The sequence below is a fragment of the Grampus griseus genome (genome assembly GCF_964374135.1).
Source record: "Grampus griseus genome assembly, chromosome: X".
Lineage (NCBI taxonomy): Eukaryota > Metazoa > Chordata > Mammalia > Artiodactyla > Delphinidae > Grampus > Grampus griseus.
This window is the reverse complement of record NC_138999.1, coordinates 73328592-73352971: the sequence shown is the minus strand read 5'-3', so window position 1 is coordinate 73352971 and position 24380 is coordinate 73328592. Positions and strand designations below refer to the sequence as shown.

Here is a 24380-nt window from a genome sequence, read left to right as displayed (position 1 = left end):
TTATGGCTAAAATCTTAGACTCCCTGTTGCTTACAGGTTCAAGTTCAGACTCCACAGTTTGGCTCCAACCACTCTTTGGGCCATCACTTTTTGGTACTCTCTTCCTTCACCCTTTGCCAAGAATATTCCCTTCCACTTTCCCTTTTCCTTCAGCTTTTTTCTTCTACACTTTTCAGTTGTGTTATTACAGATCTGAAAGACCCAGCTGGTTAGTGTCCCCTGCTCCTTGGAGCTTTCCATGACTCACCTCTACAGAGGGAATGCGTCTTTCCTTTGTGTTCCTCTAACAGTTTTAATTACCTTTATTATTTCAGTCCCTTTAAATTCTTATTCTTTAGACTGAGCTCTTTTAGGCTAGGCATTGCCTTTATCTTTTTTTTCCCCTCACTACCTATCACAGTCTGTTCTATCCCTCTCTCTCTCTTCCCTTTCCCCATTGTTGTATGTATTTCTTCTTTTCTTTCCTTAAACAGGTATTTATAGAGAATCTACTATGTGCCTCCTCTGTTCAAGGAACTCGGTGTTTATTGAATGGATGGGAAGAAATATGAAATCCTGGCCAGGAAGACATTATTAACTGTATTATTAGTCTGTCGCTCTAATCATTCTAAGCATGAAGATATCTTCTGTTCAACACATATTTGTTGAAAACCTACCACAAGCGCTGCTTTACTGGGGATTCAGTGGTGAATAAAATATACACAGTCCCTGCTCTTATGAAGCTGACATTCCAGTAGGAAAGTGAGTTGTGGCCACAAAGAGACAGGGAGCCCAACCTTGTAAAGTCAGACAAATTGTCCAGACCTCTATGTGTCTGTGGCTTCTTTGTCTATAAAACTGTGTAGCATTATATAACATTAAAGCGTATTGAAAATGCAGCACTTCAAAGGATCTAGAATGGCCAAGACAATATTTAAAAAGGATGAAGTTGGAGGACTTATTCTACCTGATTTTAGGACTTAACTGTAAAATGTACAATAATCAAGACAGTGTGGTAGTGGCATAAGGATAGACACATGGATTAATGCAACAGAGAGTCCAGAAACAGACCCACACTGACATGGTCAATTGAGTTTTGATGAAGTTACCAAGGTAGGAAATAGTCTTCAATAAATCATGCTGGAATAATTGGATATCGACATTAAGAGAGGTACCTAAACCTTTTCCTCATGACATACACAAAATTTAAGTCAAAACAGATCATTGCCATATGGACACCAAAGGGGGAAAGGGTGGGGGTGGGATGAAGTGGGAGATTGGGATTGACCTATATACACTAATATGTATAAAATAGATAACTAATGAGAACCTGCTGTATAGCACAGGGAATTCCACTTCGCTGTACAGTAGAAACTAACACAACATTGTAAAACAACTATACCCCAATAAAAACATAAAACAAACAAACAAAAAAAAAACCCAGATCATTGGCCTAAATCTAAGAGCTAGCACCGTAAATCTTCTAGAAGAATTTAGGAGAAAATCTTTGTGACTTTGAATCAAGTAAAAGTTTCTTACATAGAATACAAAAAGCATGAATCATAAAAGAAAAAATAGTAAGTTGGACTTCATAAAGATTAAAACATTAGCTTATCAAAAACACAGGAAATGAAAAGGTAAGCCATTGATAAAGAGAAAATACCTGTAAGGCATATATTTGAAAAAGGACTTGTATCCAGACAATATAAAATTCTCTTACAACTCAATTATAAAGCAATCCAATAATAAAATGAGAAAAATACTTGAATAGATACCACACAAAGGAAACTATATGGATGGTCAAAAAGCACATGAAAAGATTCTCAGCGAAATGCAACTTAAAACCACAATGAGGTGCCACTATACCCACACTAGAGTTGGTAAGATTTAAAAGACTAAAAATAAGAAGAATTGGTGACAGTGTGGAGCAACTGGAAATCTCATACAGTGCTGGTGGGAATGCAAAACTATATAGCCATTTCAAAAAATGAAGTTTCTTAAAATGTTAAAATACACTTACCATATGACCCAGCAATTCCACTCTTAGGTATTTATCTGAGAGAAATGAAAACATATGTCCACTGGAAGACTTATACATGAATGTTCATAGTATCATTATTTCATGATAGTCCCAAACTGGAAACAATCGAAATGCCCATCAACTGATGTACAGATAAAAAAAGAAAATGATGATATACAATGGATTAGTAACAACTAGAAAAAATGGAGTGCTGGTACAACAACATGGATGAATCTCAAAATTATCATATTAAGTAAAAAAATCAAGAAAAAATTATATATACTGTTCTGTATGATTCCATTTACATGAAATTCTAGAAAAGGCAAATCTGGTTTCCTGGGGCATGAGGAAGGGATGAAGATTAATTACAAAGGGGCTTGAGGAAAATTTGGTGGTGATGGAAGTGTTCTAAAACGTGATTGTTGTGGTAGTTGCATGACTCTACATTTACTAAAATTTATTCACAGTTAAAAAAAAAAGCATGAAGATAATAGGCCCTTACCATTTAACACAGAAATAGCCTATCAGTTTCACGAACTTGAGGGGATGTCTGGATGGAAATATTAAGGGAAAACACAAATGATAATCATTTTGGTTTTATGTAATTTGAACTTAAATCATGTTCAGTATTGAAATCTATCCTTGGTTTTGCCTTGTCAGCAGAGACATGACTCCTGACTGTGTTGATCGCAACCGTGGGAATAACCACATGCCTATTTGCCTATCCAAAGTAACAGCTAATTTGATCCAAATAGAGGAGGGTAATTTTATTATTGTTTGCCATTGGAGTTGGCATCTGGTAAAAATGGGTGTATGTTTGGAGTAGTATTTAGGTGAAAATGTAGTGCTTCTAAAATATCTTTCTGAAGAAAATAAAAGTAGGTATTCTTTATAGAGCAAGTACCCTCTGCTAACAACTGAACAACCCTATGAGGTAGATGGTGGTATTCCCATTGATGGATGAAGAAACAAAAGCTAAGAGAAGTCAAGTGACTTGCCTGAGATCTCATAGCTAGTTAAGCAGCAAAACTAAGATTCAAACTTAGCTCTGTCTGACTGGGACCATGCCCATTTCATTACGTTGCTATCCTGCCCTTACATCCTCATTCTCAGACTCTTGTCCAAGTTGGAGAGAGTGAATTTACCATGGTAATTTGAATTTGTGATGCCGAATTACTGAATTACTTGATCTTTGGCAAGTTATTTAACATTTCTCATCCCATTTTTTTCGCATGGATAATACTGCCTGCTTCCCAGAGTTATAATGAGGAATAAATGAGATGATGTGTATGAAAATGCATTGTGAATCATAAAGCCCTGTACTGATGTTTGGTGATGTATTATTAATGCTGTCATTATTACACACATAAACATACTACTAATCCTGCTTCCTGAATATTTCTTTGCTATTGTCCTTTTTAAGCCACTTAGCAGCTTTTACAGTACCATAGTGACTGAATTTCATTAATAAGGAAAGTTATTTTTTAGATATAAAAATTCAGTTAGTCTTAAGACAAAAGACATTAGAACAATACAGTTTTAACCGTTTGAAGAACTAAGTATGCTTAACTATTTAGAATTTTCCTTTCTTCCTTCTATTTCCTCCTACACCACAAATTTTTTTCCTGTGTATTATATCCAAAGTTAAGGTTGCAACTTTACGATGGCTTATTTCCAATAATTGATATTTAATGGCTATATTCAGTACATTTGGTCAGAACTTCTTTTTTGAACCAAACATTTTATACCCACAAAACGTTCACCACTAGAAAACTCTAGTTCTTCCATGAATGCAGCTGAATCTTTTGTTTAATGTGGTTTTAACTACAGATTGACTACATAAGTTGCTTCCATATGCATATTGCTTTTTACATAAAGAAGATAATCATTCTCTTTTCTTGAAATCCTTGATGCTTAGTGTGTAGTTTAAACCCTTGCCAAAAGAATGCTATTTCTTTTCTACTAGGTAAAATTCCAAGAGGTCCGTGGTATCTCATTGTAGTGAAACAGTAGCAGCACTAAACTTTCAAAACATGCTTTGTTCATCCGACTGATATAAAAGATTTAATAGCCTCTGTTGAAATGGTAGCTCTTATGATAAAAAGTTATGGAAGAGTCTTAAATTTACAACATAGAGTATTAACTAGTTGATGTAGCTGAACATCTGAATTTTTTATTATAAAATTGTTATCTTTAGTAAATTTTTTTGGTACTGGTAGTAGTAATATATATATTTCCTTTTATGATAACAAACTTTATGGTGTGGCTTAATTTAATTCCCAAACAGTAATATTCTTATCAAACTGCTGTATTAACCAGAAGTAAAATAATATATCATGTAAATGGCCTCTTTTTAAATTAGTTAAGCTATTGCTTAAACTGAAAAATGTATGCCATTCCCCCAAAGAGGCACTGTGGCTTGGAGTTAAGATTTGGGTTAAAATTTCAACTCTAGAACTTTTTTTTTTTTGTAAAGCATTGGGCAGCAAGTTAACCAATTTGCACTCTAGTTTCTTCTTCATCTCTAAAATGTGTATGCAGATCCTTCTCTCTCAGTGCATTTGGGAGAATCAGATGAGCTAGTGTGTGAACATAGTTTCTTTTTTTTTTTTTTTTTAACATCTTTATTGGGGTATAATTGCTTTACAATGGTGTGTTAGTTTCTGCTTTATAACAAAGTGAATCAGTTATACATATACATATGTTCCCATATCTCTTCCCTCTTGCGTCTCCCTCCCTCCCTCCCACCCTCCTGAACATAGTTTCTAAATAACAAAGTGCTATATGAACAATATTCTGACAGTTGCTCATTTATGGTAATTGGTAGATAAAAAGAGTTTAAGTACTTGATTTTTAAAAACCTCTCTTCCACATGATAAAATTTTCAGTATTAGTAGTATATGTTTAAGAAACATCATTCAACAGCATAATAATACAAACTATAATTTTGAATACAAGAATGAGCCTCTTTTGTTAAACTCTTCTATACAGCGACGGCATGAATATTTTTTGTGTTTTATATATATATATATATATATATTTCTACATTCTAAATGATATAGGTGTATGTTTTTATAGGTTTGCCTGAATCCATCATTGCGGCTGCATGTTCAAGAAGTGGCCAGAGGGTTCTGCATGTTGATTCGTAAGTTTATCAATGGTAGCATTTGATACTTCCTAAATACCTCTATACAAAATTAAAATTTAAATATACACACGTGTTTGTGTATATATATACATTCTATATAAACTTTTTAAGTTAGGAAAATAATTGGAATTGTTTAATTTTCACCAAAAACGTGAAATATATAATGTACAGGCTTTACTATTATACTCTGTGAAATAGTGTACTGTTTCCTTTGAGGATAAACCAAATGTACCATAATTTTATTTTTCACATGAGTGATTTTGTTTTTTTAAATGATAATTCTCCAAGAGGCTTGGAAACCTCACACCTGACCATTTAATTATATACATGTGTGGGTGTGTAAAACCTGTATATGCTGTTGTATTTTAGGCTTTGTATTTGATTGTTGAAAAAATCAGCTGATAAAAGTATGTGGTTTTCTTAAAATTCATCAAAATTTAAACTATTAGAAAAATCTAGAATATCTAGAATTTTGTTTTCCCCTTTTTCCTTAAATGTGATGATAAAAAGGAAGTTAATGGAAAATTCAAGTTTAAGATAAAGCATAAATCTTTCCCTTCCTGCTTCCTCCTGAAACAAACCCTTAACTTTTTGCCTATTTATTTAGTGCTTTTGACTGTTGTATTTTGGCCCTTTAATTGTTCATTAAATAGGAGTAGAAAGGAAACAAGAAATAATGACTTTATATTTTCTGTTTGATAGTAACTGCAAGTTTTTCAGAATGTCAGAATACTAAGAATAACAAGATTTGCTATAGTTCACAGTGCCTTCTCATATATTATCCCGTTGTAAATATGTAGGAATCCAAAAGTGGTATTAGTTCATTTACCCTTTCTAAATTTATTTTCAAAGCATAACTCCTCAGTTATTGGATGAAATTTCTAAATTAAATTAGTTTCTGTTCTCAAGTCCTGCTCTTGGAATTCTCTTTCACTATCATATGTGTAACTGCTGTGTTAATGTCTTAATTCAGTCTTTTTGACATATGGATTCACATGCTGAAAAACTTGCTGCCTTGAAAGCTGAGGTACTGGGCCAGTGTGCTTTAAAAAGGCTTAATAAGAATGTAAATTCAAATTTATTTCTGATAATGTTAATTAACCTAAAATTGAAAATAAAATCTTAAATTTCCCAAAGTTATTTGTTGTGCTCACACTGTAAGCTACTTCCCATATCAGTTTCTTTGCACGTTATATAATTTAACTCTCGTCACAGCTGAGTGAGGAGGGTGGTGTTATCCCAATTTAGCAAATGGGGGTGGGATGTGAGGCATAGAGAGGTTAAGTAATTTTTCTAACTTTACCCAGCTAGTGCATGTCTAAGTTTAAATGCAAATAACTTTTAAATTGTGGTAAAAAGAACACATAACATAAAATTTGCCATCTTAACTATTTCTAAGTGTATACAGTTGAGTAGTGTTAAGTATATTCATATTGTTGTGTAGCAGATCTCCAGGACTTTTGATATTACAAACCTGAACTCTATGCCCATTAAACAATAACCCTCCATTCCTCTTCCCCCCAGCCCTGGCAACTACCATTCTACTTTCTGTCTCCATGAATTTTACTTCTCTAGATTCCTCATATAATTGGAATTATACATTATTTGTCTTTTTGTGATTGGCTTATTTCAGTCAGTATAATGTCCTCAAGGCTCATCCATTTTGTATCATGTGTCAGAATTTCCTTCCTTTTTAAGGCTGAATAATATTCCATTGTATGTATATACTATATTTATTCATCTGTTTATAAACATTTGACTCGCTTCCACCTCTTGACTATAGTGAATAATGCTGCTATGAACATGGATGTGCAAATATATCGTCAAGATCCTGCTTTCAGTTCTTTTAGATATATACCCAGGTTTGATATAGTAATTCTATTTTTAATTTTTTGAGGAACTGCCTTACTACTTTCCATAGCAATGGTACCTTTTACATTTCAACCAACTTCCCGTGCTTTGGCTCCAACTGGGAAGTTGTATATGGGCTTTTAAGCTAGTATACCTGGGTTTAAGTCCTGATTTCTTCACTTACTAGGTGTGTAACCTTTGACAAATTAATTAATCTTTCTGTAACTCAGTTTCTTGATATAAAGTGCAATTGTAATAGTAATTTATAAGATTGTTTATTGGATTAAATAAAATAATCAATGTAATGGATTTATAACAGTGCCTGAAACATAGTAAGCCCTTAGTAAATGTTAACTTATATTACTCTAACAATACTGTTGTTTGTTGTTGTTGAGAAATGTTGTTCTTTGGTAGGTGAATTCTCTTTTTTATTTTCTGATTGCTTTGATATTCTTCTGTTTGTCTTTATAGTTATATAGTCTTCCTCTTATCTGTCAAGGTGTGGATTTTATTTCTATTTATACTGTTCAGAAATTGTTTTGTTTCTTGAAATCAGATGACTTATGCCTTTTGTTGGTGGGAAAACCCTCAACTGTTTCTTCAAACATCTCTCTTCTTTCTTTTGGAAATTCTCTTATAAATTGCACCTTTTCATTCTATCCTTTATGCCTTTTAATGTCACTTTCATATTTTTCATCTTTTTACCTTTTGATACAGCATTCTGAGTAGTTTTCTCAGCTTTATCTTCTTGTTCTGGGGTTAGCAACTATGGCCCACAGGTCAGCCACTTTTTTTTTTTTTAAATAAAGTCATATTGGAACACAACCATGCTTATTATATACTTACAGATATACATGTTTACATATTGACTATGGCTGCTTTCACACTACAAAGTCAAAGAGTTAAATAGTTGTAACAAAAACTGTGTGGTCTGCAAAGCCTAAAAATTTACTATCTGGCCCTTTATAGAAAATGTTTGCAGACCTCTAGTTCATTAACTCTGTCTTTAGATGAGTCTAATTTTCTATTTATCCTAGCTATCATTTTCTTCAATGACTTTCATTTCTAGAAGTCCTGTTGGGTTATTTTTTAAAGCCATCGTGTTTCTTTGTGTTTCAATTCATTTTTTTAAAAACGTGTGAAATATTTTATGTGAAGTTCTTTGAGGTTTAATACTGCTCTTTGTCATTTTCTCTCCATCTTCAGGGTCAGTACTTTTTCTTATTTCCTTTCCCTAAAATTTCCAGTTTTTCTTTAGCGGGGCTTTATCTGTGGGAATGCTGTGTGACCTGTTTGAGGGGGTATGTTCGTACTAAGTGGTTTTGCATTTACTTTTGCCTGGTCAGCCAGTGCTATTACTGACCATATTAGTTCCTATTGCTGCTGTAACAAATTACCACAAATGTAGTAGCTTAACACAACACAAAGTTATTCTTTTACAGTTCTGCAGGTCAGAAGTATGAAATGAATCTTACGGGTCTGAAATCAAGTTGTAGGCAGGCAGTGTTACATTCCTTTTGGAGGATTCAGGGGAGCATCTGTTTCCTTATCTTTTTCAGCTTCTAGAGGCCACCTCATTCCTTGGCTTATGGCCCCTTCTTCCATCTTCAAGAGCCTCACTTCACCCTCTATCATGCTACCTTGTTTTTCTGCCCCTGACCTTCTTGCCTCTCTCATAAGGAACCTTGTGTTTACATTGGGGCCTACCTGGATACTGTAGTATATTCCTCCCATCTCAGGATACTTTATTTATGCATGTTAGCAAAGTCCGTTTTGTCATATAAGAAAGCTTATTCACAGCTTCTGGGGATTAGGACATCGACAACTTTGGGGAACCATCATCTACTACACTGGCTCAAAACAATTTGTATGTTAATTTCTAGGCTTGAGGTTTCTTGGTTTATGTGAGTAGCATGTATTAGAACACCATAATCACCTGTGGTTCAAGTTTGCAGTTGTAAATTCTCATAGAAATTTCCCCTTCCACCTACAGCCTGCTTCAACAGTATCCCATCATGTACTCTCTCTAAGTATACAGTATTCTCTCACATCTTTATGCCTTTTTTCATGCTGGTCCCTATTCTATGCGAATAGAGTACTCCTTCTTTAGGACATAGCTAGTATACCACTTTCTAGTGATGTCTTCCTTGATAATCCAAGTAGTATTAATTTTTTCTATTTGCCTGTACTTTCAAGTCTTCTGTACATTCTTATAATATTTTTCACACAGTATTATTATTGTTTATAGATCTCTTGGCTCTATTAGACTTTTAGAGATTAGGGATCATGTCTTAGTCATCTTAATATCCCCAGTGCCTGAGAGGTCTGGAATACAGCAGTCCCTAAATAAATATTTGATAAATATTATATATGCCAAGCCACTGTTCTAGTGATGGGAATTTAGAATTGCCTCATATACGCTCAGTGCAACATTGGTCCTTGCTCATCTACAGATGGTAGATTCATGGTAGTTTGGAAGGGAGTTATCTGTTGATGAGAAAGTTGAGGTTTGCCCATAGTCAAACAAGCAGATGACTGGGGAAAAACTCAGTTCTTATTCCTATTCCAACATTCTTTGAAATATACCACACTGTCTTTGTTGTTGATGTACCTGTATGTATTTATTAAAAACCAATTAGTTGAATTATTCTAACTAATTCTAATTTGTAGACAAAGTAGAAAATCATTACCTTGTATTTTTGCTTATTTCTCAATTAAGTTCTACTGTTGAATAGATTAGAATCATGCTTCTCAAACTGTAGTGGTGTTCTGGCACTTGGGGTGGTGGTGGCATATGAAGCCAAAGGATAAACAGTGGAGCATCTGCCTGGTGTGTAAATTTTATAAACATTATAATACATTAAATGCATTAAAATATTAAGATTTTCTGAACAAATTTTAGATTTGTGGTAAAGTTGAAAAATTAGTACAGAGAGGTTCTGTATATACTTTATTCAGCTTCTCCTAATGCTAACATCTCATGTAGCCGTAGTACCATGATCAAAACTGAGAAATTAATATTGGTGGAATACTAACTACTAAACTGTAGACCTAATTTGAATTTCACTGATTTTTTTCAATAATGTTATATTTCTGTTTCAGGTTCTGGTCCAGGATCCCACTTTGCATTTAGTTGTTAATAGTCTCAAATTATCTCCCCCAAGGTACACTAATGTTTGCCTAATGGTCATTTTCTATTTTCCTCTTCCCATTTTCACTTATTTATTGCAATTCTTCTGTAAATAAGAGCTGTCTCTTTTTCCTCATTTATTTATTTATTAAATTATATGTATCACTGTGGGTTCATAGATATTTATTTTATACTATGGGTTATAATCTCATACTACCATTGTTTATTTTGTTGTTCAAATTGTTTCAGCTTTGGTCATTGTGAGTTCTTTCCAGTTGGTTCTTGTGTCCTTGTGAAATAGCCTATCCTTGTTTGAGCACTTCCTTTCTTTCTGACACTGCAGGATGCTCCAGCCTCATCTTGTGTTTTCCCTGTTCTAGCCCTAGAATCAACCACTTTTCCAAGAGCCCTCTCTCTGTGTATTTAAGAATGGGATTTAGAAACCAAGTTCTGAATACTAGGTATCATTCCTACTGGGCTTCCCTTTTCTCCACATCCTCTCCAACATTTGTTATTTGTGTTCTTTTTGATAATAGTCATACTGACAAGTATGAGGTGATATCTCATTGTGGTTTTGATTTGCATTTCCCTGATGATTAGTGATGTTGAGCATCTTTTCATGTGTTAGAGAATGTTCTGATTTCATTCTTTTACATGTAGCTGTCTGGTTTTCCCAGCACCAGTTATTGAAGAGACTGTCTTTCCTCCATTATATATTCTTACTTCCTTTGTTGTAGATTAATTGACTATAAGTACATGGTTTATTTCTGGGCTCTCTGTTCTGTTCCACTGATCTATGTGTCTGTTTTTGTGCCAGTACCAGACTGTTTTGATTACTGTAGCTTTGTATTATAGTCTGAAGTCAGGGGGCATGATTCCTCTAGATCTGTTCTTCTTACTCAAGATTGTTTTGGCTATTCAGGGTCTTTTGTGTTTCCATAAAGTTTTTGAATTATTTGTTCAGGTTCTGTGGAAAATGCCATTGGTATTCTGATACAGATTGCATTGACTCTTTAGATTTCCTTGGGTAGTATGGTCATTTTAACAATTTTACTTCTTCCAATCCAAGAGGACAGTATATCTTTCCATCTGTTTGTATCCTCTTCAATTTCTTTCATCAGTATCTTATAGTTTTCTGAGTATGGGTCTTTTACCTCCTTAGGTAGGTTTATTCCTAGGTATTTTATTCTTTTTGATGCGATGGTAAATGGGGTGTTTTTTTTTTTACTTTCTCTTTCTGATAGTTCATTGTTAGTGTATAGAAATACAACAGATTTCTGTTCATTAATTTTGTATTCTTCAACTTTACTGAATTCATTGAGCTCTAGTAGTTTTCTTGTGGCGTCTTTAGGATTATCTATGTATAGTATGATGTCATCTGCAAACAGTGACAGTTTTATTTCGTTTCCAATTTGGGCTCCTTTTATTTCTTTTTCTTGTCTGATTACTGTGGTTAGGACTTCCAATACTATGTTGAATAAGTTTGGTGAGAGTAGGCATCCTTGCCTTGTTCCTGATCTTACAGGAAGTGCTTTCAGCTTTTCGCCATTGAGTATGGATTTTAGCTGTGGGTTTGTCATATATAGCCTTTATTACATGGAGGTATGTTCCCTGCATGCCCACTTTCTGGAGAGTTTTTATCATACATGGATGTTGAATTTTGTCAAAAGTTTTTTTCTGCATCTATTGAGATGGTCGTATGGTTTTTATTCTTCAATTTGTTAATGTGGTGTATCACATTGATTGATTTATGGATATTGAAAAATTCTTGCATTCCTGGGAAGATGTACTTTTTTTTGTTTTATACTTAAACAACATTTTAACTTGCCAAAAATGTGATTTTCCAATTAATTGTAATGGGCTATATATTATTTTATTCATACAAACACACTGCAATTTATTTAACCAATTCTCTACTGCTGTATTTGAGGCTGTTTCCAGTTTCCTGTTATAAGCAAAATGTGGACATCCATATACATATGGCTTTTATTTATAAATTTCTAATATTTTGGGAAAAAGGGTATTTTCCCAAATTTTTACCACATTTGTATATTTGTAAAATCACCTTATGATCTTTTTCTTTAATTTAAAAATTCACAAAGTCAGTGACTTTAATGAGATTGTGTAACTGCTGTGCCTCAATAAGCTTAAGTGTTATGATAAGGAATTAGGTAAAATTCTCTCTTTTTTTTGCAGGAAGATTTATATAGTTAGCCAGCAGAATAGTGACCTGAACTGATTATTTCATCCTGATGAACTGTTGAGTGGTATTGTTTTTCTAATCTTGGTTAAAGTCTTTCTTACATTAAAACATTAAATATTAACTGAGACAAAAGCTATAGGAATAACAGCAGACAAAAGTGTACTTTGAGTTTTTTTATGTGTATGGATTACATTCATGATTTTGTGAAGATCAACTTAGTACTTTAACCTCCTGACACTGTTTACATTTATATACCATTTAAGTGATGATAGTTGATGGTTCTGAAATGACTCATTATAAAATCCTAAGTACAACCTCTGTTGATTTATAAGCACTATCCAAGCATTATCACTATCAACAGCAGCTAATCTCATTTAAAATAGTCATTTCATTGCTGTGTTGTCATAAAATTCACAGGCAGATTTTAAATTAAAGTTAACTTCTGCCAAATTGTAATTGAAGGAGCTCTATTTTTGTGTGCCAGTTATCTTTCTAAATAAATGTAAAATCTGTGGTTCTTTTTAGAGAACTACATTTACAGTAGATATTAATGAGCTGTTGACATGTGAAAGTTCGAGAATAGGTGCTGTGATTTAGAAAAGCAATTAGCAATTCAGAATGTAGAGATTGGCATTTACTTTAATCTTGAAGTTGCTGGAGGGAGGTGCAATAGGACCAAAAGTTTACACTTGAACAGAATCTACTTCTACCAATAATTGTTCATCTGCACATCCTCAATCAGTCTTTTCTTCTAATCATATATGTCATTGTTTAGTTTTATTTTGTTTCCTATAAGTCTTTACTTTCTACTGTAACTGCTTCAAAGAGAAAATAAACTAAATAAATTGAAAATGATGATGTTACCTCACTGAATTAATCCAAATTCATGATTTCTTAGAGTCTTTTTTAAAAACGAGTATTCAGTGTTTGAAGTCTTTACATCCGATTCTGTTAAGTATTTAGTGGATTTATGATGTCAACCCAAATGAAAGTCACAGATACAGCTGTTGATGTTTTAGTCTTATGTAATAACCATATTATTATTTCTAAAAGTTGAAAACATTGTTATACTTTAATAGTTTGACCAAAGAAGGATATTAATCTAAATAGTATTATCTTGTGGGGTTAGGAACTGATGTCACCATTACATGTCTATCAGTTTCTGGGCTAGATTTCTCTTTGGTCTGACAAACAACATTTTTGTTTTCTATTTAGCAACTGTGTCTAGTTAAGAATTATTTAGGAATTGTGATAAAGAGAAGTAAACAATTATTTTGTCTCTGGTTTGTTTTCTGTTTTTGTTTGAAAAAACTTTTTGCCTTTAATCAAAAATATTCATATGTTCATCATAAAAATTTAAGCAATGTATATGTCTGTATATTACATGCACATATACATAAAAATATACATGTCATTCTGCCCACATACCACTCCCGAGAGACCACTGTTGGTGTGGTGTATTCTATCTGGTGGAATTAAAGATAGTTTTATGAGAATGGATGAATGCATGAGTGAAAGGATAAAATGAATTGAATTGATGAGGTGAAAATATGCCATAACGGTGTCTCATCATCATGTCTGTTTGCACATTCTTTTCACATTTAAGGATATTATTTAGTAATATTATGTTATGGTACTAATAGTGGAAAAAACAATTTTTTACACAGATAAATAGTTGATCAAAACTAGATGAGATCATATAGGATTGTATTAGGAAAATTCATCCCAGGAAGTTTCTTGAGAGTTGTAGAGCTATGGTTGACCAGGATTTCAAAGGACACTTTCTGGGTTCACTGTTTCTCCACCATTGATTTGACATTATTTTGACATCCCCTTTTCCTCTATATCATTTTTCATCTTTATGTTTTGGCACTGAGGTGGGAGACACTAAAATTTGCCAAGAATTCTCACTTCTCAAGAAATGTATACATTATGATTAGAAACCAGTTGTAAAACCAGATGAGATTATGGGTATTGCTAGTCCCCGAGTATTGAGAGGTGAACAACAAAACAGATCATGACTCCTGCCCTCATGATGGCCTTGGACCCTAGTAGGGGGAAATAGACATTAAACATGCTTAAATTTTATATTATAAATTGTGCTTATGAAGGAAAAAAGGGTAGTGCTCTAAGAGAGTAATGGGAGTATTATTTAGATTTGGTGGTAGGAGGGTGGCTTGAATGGGAGTGGTTACAATAACTTCTTATTGACTTCTCACCATGGATATGGGACTATAAGGATCTTTGAGAACTAGCATCATTTTCCTTTTATAGAAAGAGTTAACGTGATTTCTTATTAGAGGCATTATTTTTGTGTGGCTTAATACTCTACCTCATTGAGTCACCTCAGAAATTGCATCTGCAGTTGTGTGTCAAATGAATTTTATGATGTTTTTCTGCCCTGGAAATTAATACGTGGAATTGTGTGAAAAATTTCAGTCTGATGCCTTGCTTCTGCAGTGAAAGAACAAAAATAATCTGTTCAGATGTTCAATGATTATTGGCTCCTAAAAAAAGGAACCAGTATTGATTCAACAGCTAATCCTATTGTAAAGTTTCTTTTTAGTGGTTTTAGTTTGTGAAAATTCAGGTCTGTTTATGTTTTTTTTAATGCAAAAATAAAACAACATGGCTGTTTCTCTTATACTGGAATACTTGCACATATGTCAATAAGGTAGCTCAAAGATAAGTATTTGAAAGGTTTTAGATTTAAGACTACCATAAAAGGATAGGGAAGTAAAAGAAATGTAACCTCACTTAGAAGAAAATTTTTTTTTTTACCTTCTGTTACCTAGATGAAAGGAAGAAAACCTCGCTGTGTCTCCTGTAAGGATGAGAAAAATATATCAAAGAAGGAAGTGTTACCCTAGCTTTTCCCTTTCTCTGTTCCCCCATGTTAAAGACATTTCCTGAGGTCTGTGGCACTAATTTATGAATGAAAGTAGTTTTCAGTTGCTTAACATAATCTAGTGTTCAGGATGGTGTATGCTGTTACAAACAACGTGATGTAATAATAATAGCTACCATTTACTGAATATTTGCTCAGTACTGTGTTAGGTACTTTACAAATATTAAGCTATTTAATTTTTATTATATTTCTCTAAAAGAAGTATAAATTCTCTCCTTCTGCAGATGAGGAAACAAACTCAGAGAATTGAAATAACTTGTCCAATGTCACATTTCTATTAAGGGGACGAACCAGGATTTAAAGCCAGGTCCATTAGACTGCAACGCCTATGCTCTTTCACTAAGATAAGCTATAGGGTTGGAAGACAAACAAATCCTGGGTTTGATGATCAAGAGACCCAATTCAGGCTGTTACTCTGTCACTGATTAGTTATGTGACTTATGTTGTTTTCTTCAACTGTAAAATTGGCGTAGCGTACCACCTACCTTGAAGAGTCCCTGTGAGGGACCAGTGGGATACATGTAAAAAATTGAGGTGTGGCCAGCAAGGTCTGACAGTCATATGTACCAGGTTCACTAAAAGGCTTTTACTTTGGAATCACTGGGAATATGTTCAGTCTTTATTTTGGAGGGCAGTGTGGGGGAAAAAAAATCCTTGGAAGCAACTTGTGAATTTTTATGGTTTTGAGACAGAAATGTCATTTTATCTTTAGTTCACTGAAATCTGTATGACAGGAGCTTCATTTGCAAATGACAATTCTTGCATAAGGAGGCTTTTTTTCCTATAGAGCTCAAACAGAGGCTAGATTGATTGAGATAGCTCTTTGCAGAAATCATGATATATCAGCATCTCTCTAGATATTACTAACTTTTACTTGTTTTATTCAGTGGGTTTGAATGAGGATAGCTTTCACACAGACCAGAAAACTACAGGCAAAGATAATTGAATGTACATATGCATTTTTCACTACCTCTCCTTGCCCCCCCCAACCTTCTTCCTCTTGAGCGATTTCTTTATCATTCACCCTCCTTCTCCTTCGAAAAGGAGGGTTTTGTGGGTTTTGTTTTTACTTTGAAACGGCAACTGTTCTTACCAGCTCCTTGGAGCTTTGAAGACTATTAATCAGCTTGACAGCTGGAAGCAGAGTGATTGACAGCAATCAAGCTTAAAGCTTTTTCTTATCACTCTGATTTCTCTTTTTTTCCCCATTAATGAAACTAGAGTTTGATTTGCCTTTCCATGGCAAAGCAAGGGTAAATTTTAGGAGCTGTGACTATGAAGTAGAGGATAGGGAAAAAGGGAGAGGGGGTCAACAATCTTCAATCCTTTGACTTGTCAGCTCTGTTGTTCTCTCAGCAGTCCCCATTCTTGTCTCTCTCTCTTCTTCCTTCTCAGGGTTGTCAGTGAACCTAGCTATGCCTGGCTGGCACTGGACTCTGGTAATTGTCAATGGAAAGGGCACTGGAGACTCCTGTGGGTGTGTTCTGTGTCTACACTTGGCATGGGAGGGGGAGAATGATAACTTACTATGTGCTAGGCACTGCTTTAAGTGCTTTCATTCCTATATTTAAGATAAATCGAGGCTTTTAAAGAGTAACTGTAAGGTTATTGGCTGAGGTCACACAGCTAGTAAGAGGCACAGCTGGGGTTTGAACCCAGGTCCATATGATCCTGAAGCCTTGATTAATAGCCATGCATTTACTCCTCTTAGTTAACAATTATGACCATGCATTAAGGGTTCCAAGATGACCAAACTGCTGTTATTGCCCTTAAGTTTCTCCTGGCCTAGTCAGAGGAAACACTCATGCAGTCTAATTACAAGACAATATAAAAATTGTATAATGATTCATTCATTAGTGTATAGGCTAGGCTACCATGAAGCAATCATATCGGTTATACTGGGCTACAGTAAAGCAATCATATTACTACCTCTCTATCAATGCATGAATTGTTATACCTGTAAATAAATGTGAATTTTTTCACATTAAAAAAGACAGTATGGGGCTTCCCTGGTGGCGCAGTGGTTGAGAGTCCGCCTGCCGATGCAGGGAACGCGGGTTCGTGCCCCGGTCCGGGAAGATCCCGCGTGCCGCGGAGCGGCTGGGCCTATGGGCCATGGCCGCTGGGCCTGCGCGTCCGGAGCCTGTGCTCCGCAGCGGGGTGGGGCGCACCGGTGAGAGGCCCGTGTACCGCAAAAAAAAAAAAAAGACAGTATGACAGCTCTTACAGAAGTATGTGCAGAGCTCTAGAAGCACAAAGATCAGTTTTATTTATATATTGGAGAGCTGAAGCCTTCACAGGGAAAATGATACTGGTTTTGAGTAGTTCCGACTGGTTTGACTAGTTCCACCATTAGTTTTGTGATGGAAAAACCTTGGGTATAGGATATAGCATTAATAAAAGCAGAGAGACATGCAGGCACTTGACTCACTCAGGCAGTGTTAACTGTGGTTGTGGCTAATGCATTGGATGCATGGCAGAGAAGAGTGATGTCTAGAGATAAAGCTGGACAGTAAGTTGGAAGTAAGTTTTGAAGGTTCTTAGAGCGATGCCAAGGATTTTGGACTCTACTCTAGAGGCATTAGTAAACCATTAAACATCTTAATGCCAGGGAATGACATAATGTGTTCTGCCAAGACCTGATCACAATGGCAGTAATGTGAAGGTTGGGTTGGAAGGGAAGAAACTAGAGGCAGGGAAACCTTTGAGGAGGCTAATGAAAAAAAAAATGGGATAAGAGAGAGGGCCTGAAATAAGGCAGCAGTGGTAAGGATCCAAAGATAGAAGGGGTTTGAGGAATTAACTAGAATTGACAAATGAGGAAGGGATGATGAGTGAGTTCAAGATTTTCTAGCATTGGCAGCTGTGAGAATCGTGTTGGCATTTATTGAAATGGGGAAACCAAGAGGAAAACCAAATTTTGGGTGGGGGACAGTTAATAAATTTGCCTTTTGGACCTGTAGAGCTTAAAATTAATCTGGGATATTTAGTGGAGGGAGATGTCCAGTAAGCTAATGACTCATGATATGTATTTTCAGTACAGAAATATCAATAGCTATGAGTCTGGAGCTCTCCCCAGAGGGCCCAGATTGGAGATGGCAATTTGTGAGTCATTGGTAGAGAAGTGATGATTGAGTCAGTAGGAATAGATGAGATCATAGAGGAAGACAAGAATTGAGGGCAGCCTTTGTACATTACCCACTCGTCTACCTGTCTAAAAATGGATTTGAATGGGTGGACTAGTGTGGAATGACTAATAACTCTAAAGATAGGAAGGTCTCTTCTCCAGCCCTAATGACTGGGAACACAGCCTGCCATTTCGTTCTGGCGGACTGAACTGATTGCCAAAGCAGCTTCCTATAGCTTTATAGGATTCTAAAAACCAAGTAAGGGTTTGGTCTTCCTCTCTAATATTAGAACTGCATCTGCGTACTCTACCAAGGAGGCTGACCTTCCTTGATCTTAGAATGAGGGTATGGTGAAAGGAGCTTGACTTTCTTGTGTATCAAGTATATGGAGCTTTTAGTAAATGAGAATTTGTGTAGGGGGTAACTCTATTATATTCCCTAAGTTGTTCTGTTATTTGTCAACAAGGAAGACAGAAACATGTCATGGTTCTTTGTAATACTACAACCAAATTTAAATAGAATAGAGCCTCTTTCAGTGTGCATGGTGTATAGCTGGCAAATTGATACAAGTAGACATGCCACACTATTATTTTCCTACTCCTATCATATACAGAAAGATATTTGTGCACATTAAATATGAGATATGTAATAAAATTGATTGTAATTTAGGTCCTAGAAATGAATAGTCCCTCCAGGTTTGGCATTAGAGTAGATGTAGTCATGAAGTTATTATTCCATTTTCATTATCCAGATGAGTTGGAGAAACAAAACAAAAATTAGACTTCATCCCATCTAATGTCTGTAAATATCAATAGATCCCATTGCCTTTACTCATAGTAAGTCAGATTCCAAGATTTGTATTATGTGCTTATGTTTATAATTTTAAGTATTCCAGTCTTGTAGATTATAGCAGGCAGTGTTTCATATAGTGGAAAGAGCATAGGCTTGGGGGCCTGATATGTCCTGGGCTTAATTAAGGGCCGGCTCTGCCATTTCCTAGCTGAGTGAGTTAAAACAAGATACTCAACTTCATGGTTGGTTTTTTTCTTTTTTCTTCTAATTTTAAAATGGGGATAATTATAGCACCGATCTCTCAGGATTCTTGTCAAGATTAAATGAGATAGTGAATGGAAAATGACAAGCTCAACATATATAGTACCTATTTTTCTTCTTCCCCTTAACATGAATTAAGCCAGCATTTCTCAAAATACGTTGTTGAACCAAATGCTATTTCAAAAAAAAAAATGCTCATTGGTTAACTGAATTTATTCCTTCTTGGAGAGAACAGACATTAACATATTTAATGGTGCTGAGAAGGTCTGCCATAAATAAACCATTTTCTGGTGGTTTTACTCTTTTAAACATAGCATGTTCCAAATTTATTTTGTCATTGTAACTTTTTTCTTGGAATCCCTGTTAACAGCCCATGTTATTGATGGGATACAGTTTGGAAAAGGTGAATTTAGTAATTGGGTCCAGGTGCTATTTGATATCTAAGTGTTTGGCTTCATTAAACCACAGCAACCATTACAATATCCTATGGTCTAAATGTTGCTAGCCAGCTTAGATGTTTGGGATTGTTTATGTTGCAGTGGACAGGATTAGGGTTTGGAAAGCTAAGTTTCAGTGGCAGTCCTGCCAGTTGTAGCTGTGTGGCCCTGAAATGACTTAATCTCTACATAGACTGTTTTCAGTGTCTTCATCTGTAAAATAACAGCCTTATCTGCCTCACAAGATTGTTGGGAGAATCCATGAGAAAATAGTTGTGAAAACGATTTTGAAAATGAAAGATGCTGTCAGTGGAAGGTGGTATTACTACTATCCTAGGAAAAGGAATTTAGGAGCAGTGAATATAGAATAGGGGCATCTAGAGTTTAGGCTAAGCTGCTTCTCTTTTCTGTTGCGCAGGTTTGCCCTCCATCTGCTACCTTCCTGAAAACATTTCCAACTCCTCAGTTTCCTAATAATTAAAATGGTTCCCAGATGAATGTGCCTGAATGTCAGTAGCTCTATCTTTTGTCAATGTTCTTGTCCTTGTTTACAGAAGCCATTTCCCAATACAGGATGTAGTTTAGCATCATGTAACTATGGCTGTTGCTAAATATTCAATACTGATTTGTAATTATGATGCACAATAGAAAAGAAAATTGTTAGGATTTAATTAATAGGCTCTAATTAATAGGTTTAATCCTCTGCCTTCTCTTACAGTTCAACTTTCTTTATGTCTACCTGTAATGTATTTCTTTTCTGTTAGTAGACATTAAGCAAAGTGATGTTGCTTTAACGTTAAACACTGTAAACGACGAGAAATCTCTTGTTACTCTTTTATACTATTTTTTCTGTTTTACTGGTTGGTGTTAATGAAGACAGTTGTGTAACTCATTTCCTTTGTGTGTCTGGAAAAACGTAGGTGGTACTTTGAGTAAGCTTTATGAAACTTTAGAAAGATTAAAACCATGTTTTCTACAATTGTAAAGTCAATATTTCACACAATGCAAAGCTGTACCTCAGTATTGTGATAACTGGGCTTTTCTGCCTTTGAAAATAAAAATGTCTGTTTGTGATTTTTACTGTTCTAGCTGAAAATTATAGGTCACTTTTCCATCATGAAACTTGAGAGGGCTTTAGATAATAGTTTTATGTTTGCTGTTTAAATACTGTGAATACTCACTCTCTAGTTTCACAGATAAACTCTAGTTTTAAGGAAGTCTTTTTCATCATATAAAATAGTGTTCCTGGCAATAGAGATAAACGTCGTCCTTCATCATAAACTACTTTTTCCTTTACTTGATGTACAGAGACAGATGTGACACAAAATTGGCAGAAAATGTTCCATTCCCCTTTTTCCTCAGTCAGGAAGTTCTCACTTTGTCCTTAAAATAAATTGTATCTATGGTTTTAAAAACAAAACCAGTAACTTAGCCTTGTTATTCATTACAGAAACAGTTTTAAGGACTGTAGAAATAGTATTTTATAATTGAATTTGAATGTCAGAATTCTGAAGCTATATCTTTAAAGATAAAATTTAAGAAAATATTTGCAATAATGTTCTAGAGAGCATATTACAATGTTGTATTGATTTTTTATTTTTCTTTTTGTCATGATTTTGACACCTAAATTCTTTGGCTTTTTCTTTAGGGTATTGTAAACAATATTTAGAACCATGCAAATACCAAAATGAATTTAGTCAAAATCTGCTTTGGTTTTATAGTGAGTTTATTAATACTTATGTTACCCTCTTTTGTCAGAAAGACCACAGTAATGAAAACCATGTTTCACCTTTTACATACATAATTGGATGAGATCACCAGATGCTGATGTTAAGAGCACATCAACAGGAAAAGTTGAAAATAGGAGCTGCATGGAAAAATACTAGAACCAGTTAGCTCTGTCAAAAACCATATGACCAAGTATAGGGGAGAAAAATAGAATTTGACCATGAACTGACCTCAGGTCATTTAATAATGGAAAGAAACAGAAAGATGGCCCTTCTTAGAGCTTTTTAAGACTTTTAATAATAGCAGAAAATATCTTGGAAATTGGCACATTGTGGTCAGTGTTTGAAAACTCACGTTAGATTACTTTTGTTTTTCTAAAATTTTATTATGATAATTTTCAAACATACACAGAAAAGTTGAGAAAATTGCACTGTGAACAGCTGTGTTTCCCCTACCTAGATTCTACCACTAACATTTTGCTGTATTTGCTTTATTATATAATTATACATTTACTGATTTTTCTATCCATCTGTCATTCCATCTTACTGTTTTATGCATTTCAGAGTAAGTTGTACATGTCCAGTACCTTCAGTCTGGAACACTTCATGCATATCATTAACTAGTTATTTATGGTTCTTTTTTTTGAGATAAAATTGCAAGCAAATGCACAGATCTTAAGTGTACCACTTAATAAGTTTTAGCAAATGCATACACTTGTGTAACTAAGAACCTTATCAAGATAAAGAACATTGCCATCGCTCCAGAAAGTTTCCTCACGCCCCTTCAAAGTCAATTCCTGCCCTCATTCCCACCCTCAAAGGCAACCATTCTTAGGATGTTTTTCACCACAGATCAATTAATTTAGCTTGTTCCGGAGCTTCATATAAAAGGAATCATGGAGAGTGCACTCTTTTGGAACAAAGCTTCTTTCACTTAGCATAACGTTTTTTGAAATTCATTGACGTTGTTATATTTGTATCAGTAGTTTATTCCTTTTCATTAGTGAATAGTATCCATCATATGGATATACCACAGCTTATTTATGTAGTCTCCTATTGATGGATATTTGAATCATTACCAGTTTGGAGCTATTGATGAATAAAGATGCTATGAAAAAACTTGTACAGCTCTTTTGTGAACATATGCTTTCCTTGTGTGTAAATACCTAGGAATGGAATTACTGGGTCACAGGGTTGGTATATGTTTAGTTTTGTAAGAAACTGCCTGACAGTTTTCCAAAGTATTTGTATCATTTTTTATTCCCACCAAAATGTGTGAGCATTCTGGCCATCCACACCAACACCTGGTCTTGTAAGTCTTTTTCATTTTAACTATTCTGGTGTATGTGTAGCGGTATCTCATGTTCATTTTTAATGCTTATTTTAATGTATATTTACCCAATGACTAATGATGTTGAGCACCTTTTCATATGTTCATTAACCACATCTATCTTCCTTTGTGAAATGTCTGTTCAAACCCTTTGCCCACTTTAAAATTTGCATATTTGTCTTATTTTTAAGTTGAAAGAGTTCTTTATATCTTGGATACCAGTCCTTTGTCAGATATGTTTTGTGAATATTTCTCCTACTTTGCCTAGCCCATTCATTTTTTAAAATGACGTATTTTGTGGAAAGGTTTTTCATTTTGATGAATTCTAGTTTATCGATAGTTTTTTTTTTTTCCAGAGGTCCTTGAATGCCATTCTAGAGTGTGGCATTTCCCAGGAGTAATTGATCCAATAAATACTATTATTTGGAAATAATGACATTAATAGCTAACACTGCACAGTACTTCCTGCACCCCAGGCAGTATTCCAAGCTCTGTAGAGTAACTGGCCAAGATCAAAAAGCTGGCAAGAGTGCATGGAGGCTTAAGGTTTTTCTTGCTGTAAATCTCATGCTGTCTAAAATACTACAGGCAGACCTTGTTTTATTGCACTTCGCTTTCACAGATACTGTGTTTTTTACAAACTGAAGGTGTGTGACAACCCTGTGTCAAGCAAGCCCATTGGTGCCATTTTTCCAACAGCATTGGCTCACTTGGTGTCTCTGTGTCACATTTTGGCAATTCTCACAATATTTCAAACTTTTTCATCATTACTGTATTTGTTACGGTGATCTGTGATCAGTGATCTTTGATGTTATGACAGCCAAAAGATTGTGACATGCTGAAAGCTCAAATGATGATTAGCAGTGTTTAGCAATAAAATACTGTTCAGTTAAGGTATGTACATTGTTCTTTTTTAAATTTAATCAGTCAATTAATTAATTAATTTACATCTTTATTGGAGTATAATTGCTTTACAACGGTGTGCTAGTTTCTGCTTTATAACAAGGTGAATCAGTTATACATATATATATGTTCCCATCTCTCATCCCTCTTGCATCTCCCTCCCTCCCACCCTCCCTATCCCACCCCTCTAGGTGGTCACAAAGCACCAAGCTGATCTCCTTGTGCTATACGGCTGCTTCCCACTAGCTATCTATTTTACATTTGGTAGTGTATATGTCCATGCCTCTCTCTCGCTTTTTCACAGCTTACTCTTCCCCCTCCCCATATCCTCAAGTCCATTCTCTAGTAAGTCTGTGTCTTTATTCCTGTCTTACCCCTAGGTTCTTAATGACATTTCTTTTTGCTAAATTCTATATATATGTGTTAGCATACGGTATTTGTCTTTCTCTTTCTGACTTACTTCACTCTGTATGACAGACACTAGGTCCATCCACCTCATTACAAAGAGCTCAATTTCGTTTCGTTTTATGGCTGAGTAATATTCCATTGTATATATGTGCCAC

The 24380-nt window shown here is 34.8% G+C and overlaps 1 protein-coding gene across 1 annotated transcript in view; it reads left to right on the top strand.

Moving 5' to 3' along the window:
- The window catches only part of CHM (CHM Rab escort protein), a 198859-nt gene that overhangs the window by 21760 nt on the left and 152719 nt on the right, over positions 1-24380 (top strand). Inside the window, exon 2 of the mRNA XM_082681443.1 lies at positions 5078-5144. Coding sequence (XP_082537569.1) covers positions 5078-5144 — 67 coding nt within the window. The remainder of the gene's footprint in view (positions 1-5077; positions 5145-24380) is intronic.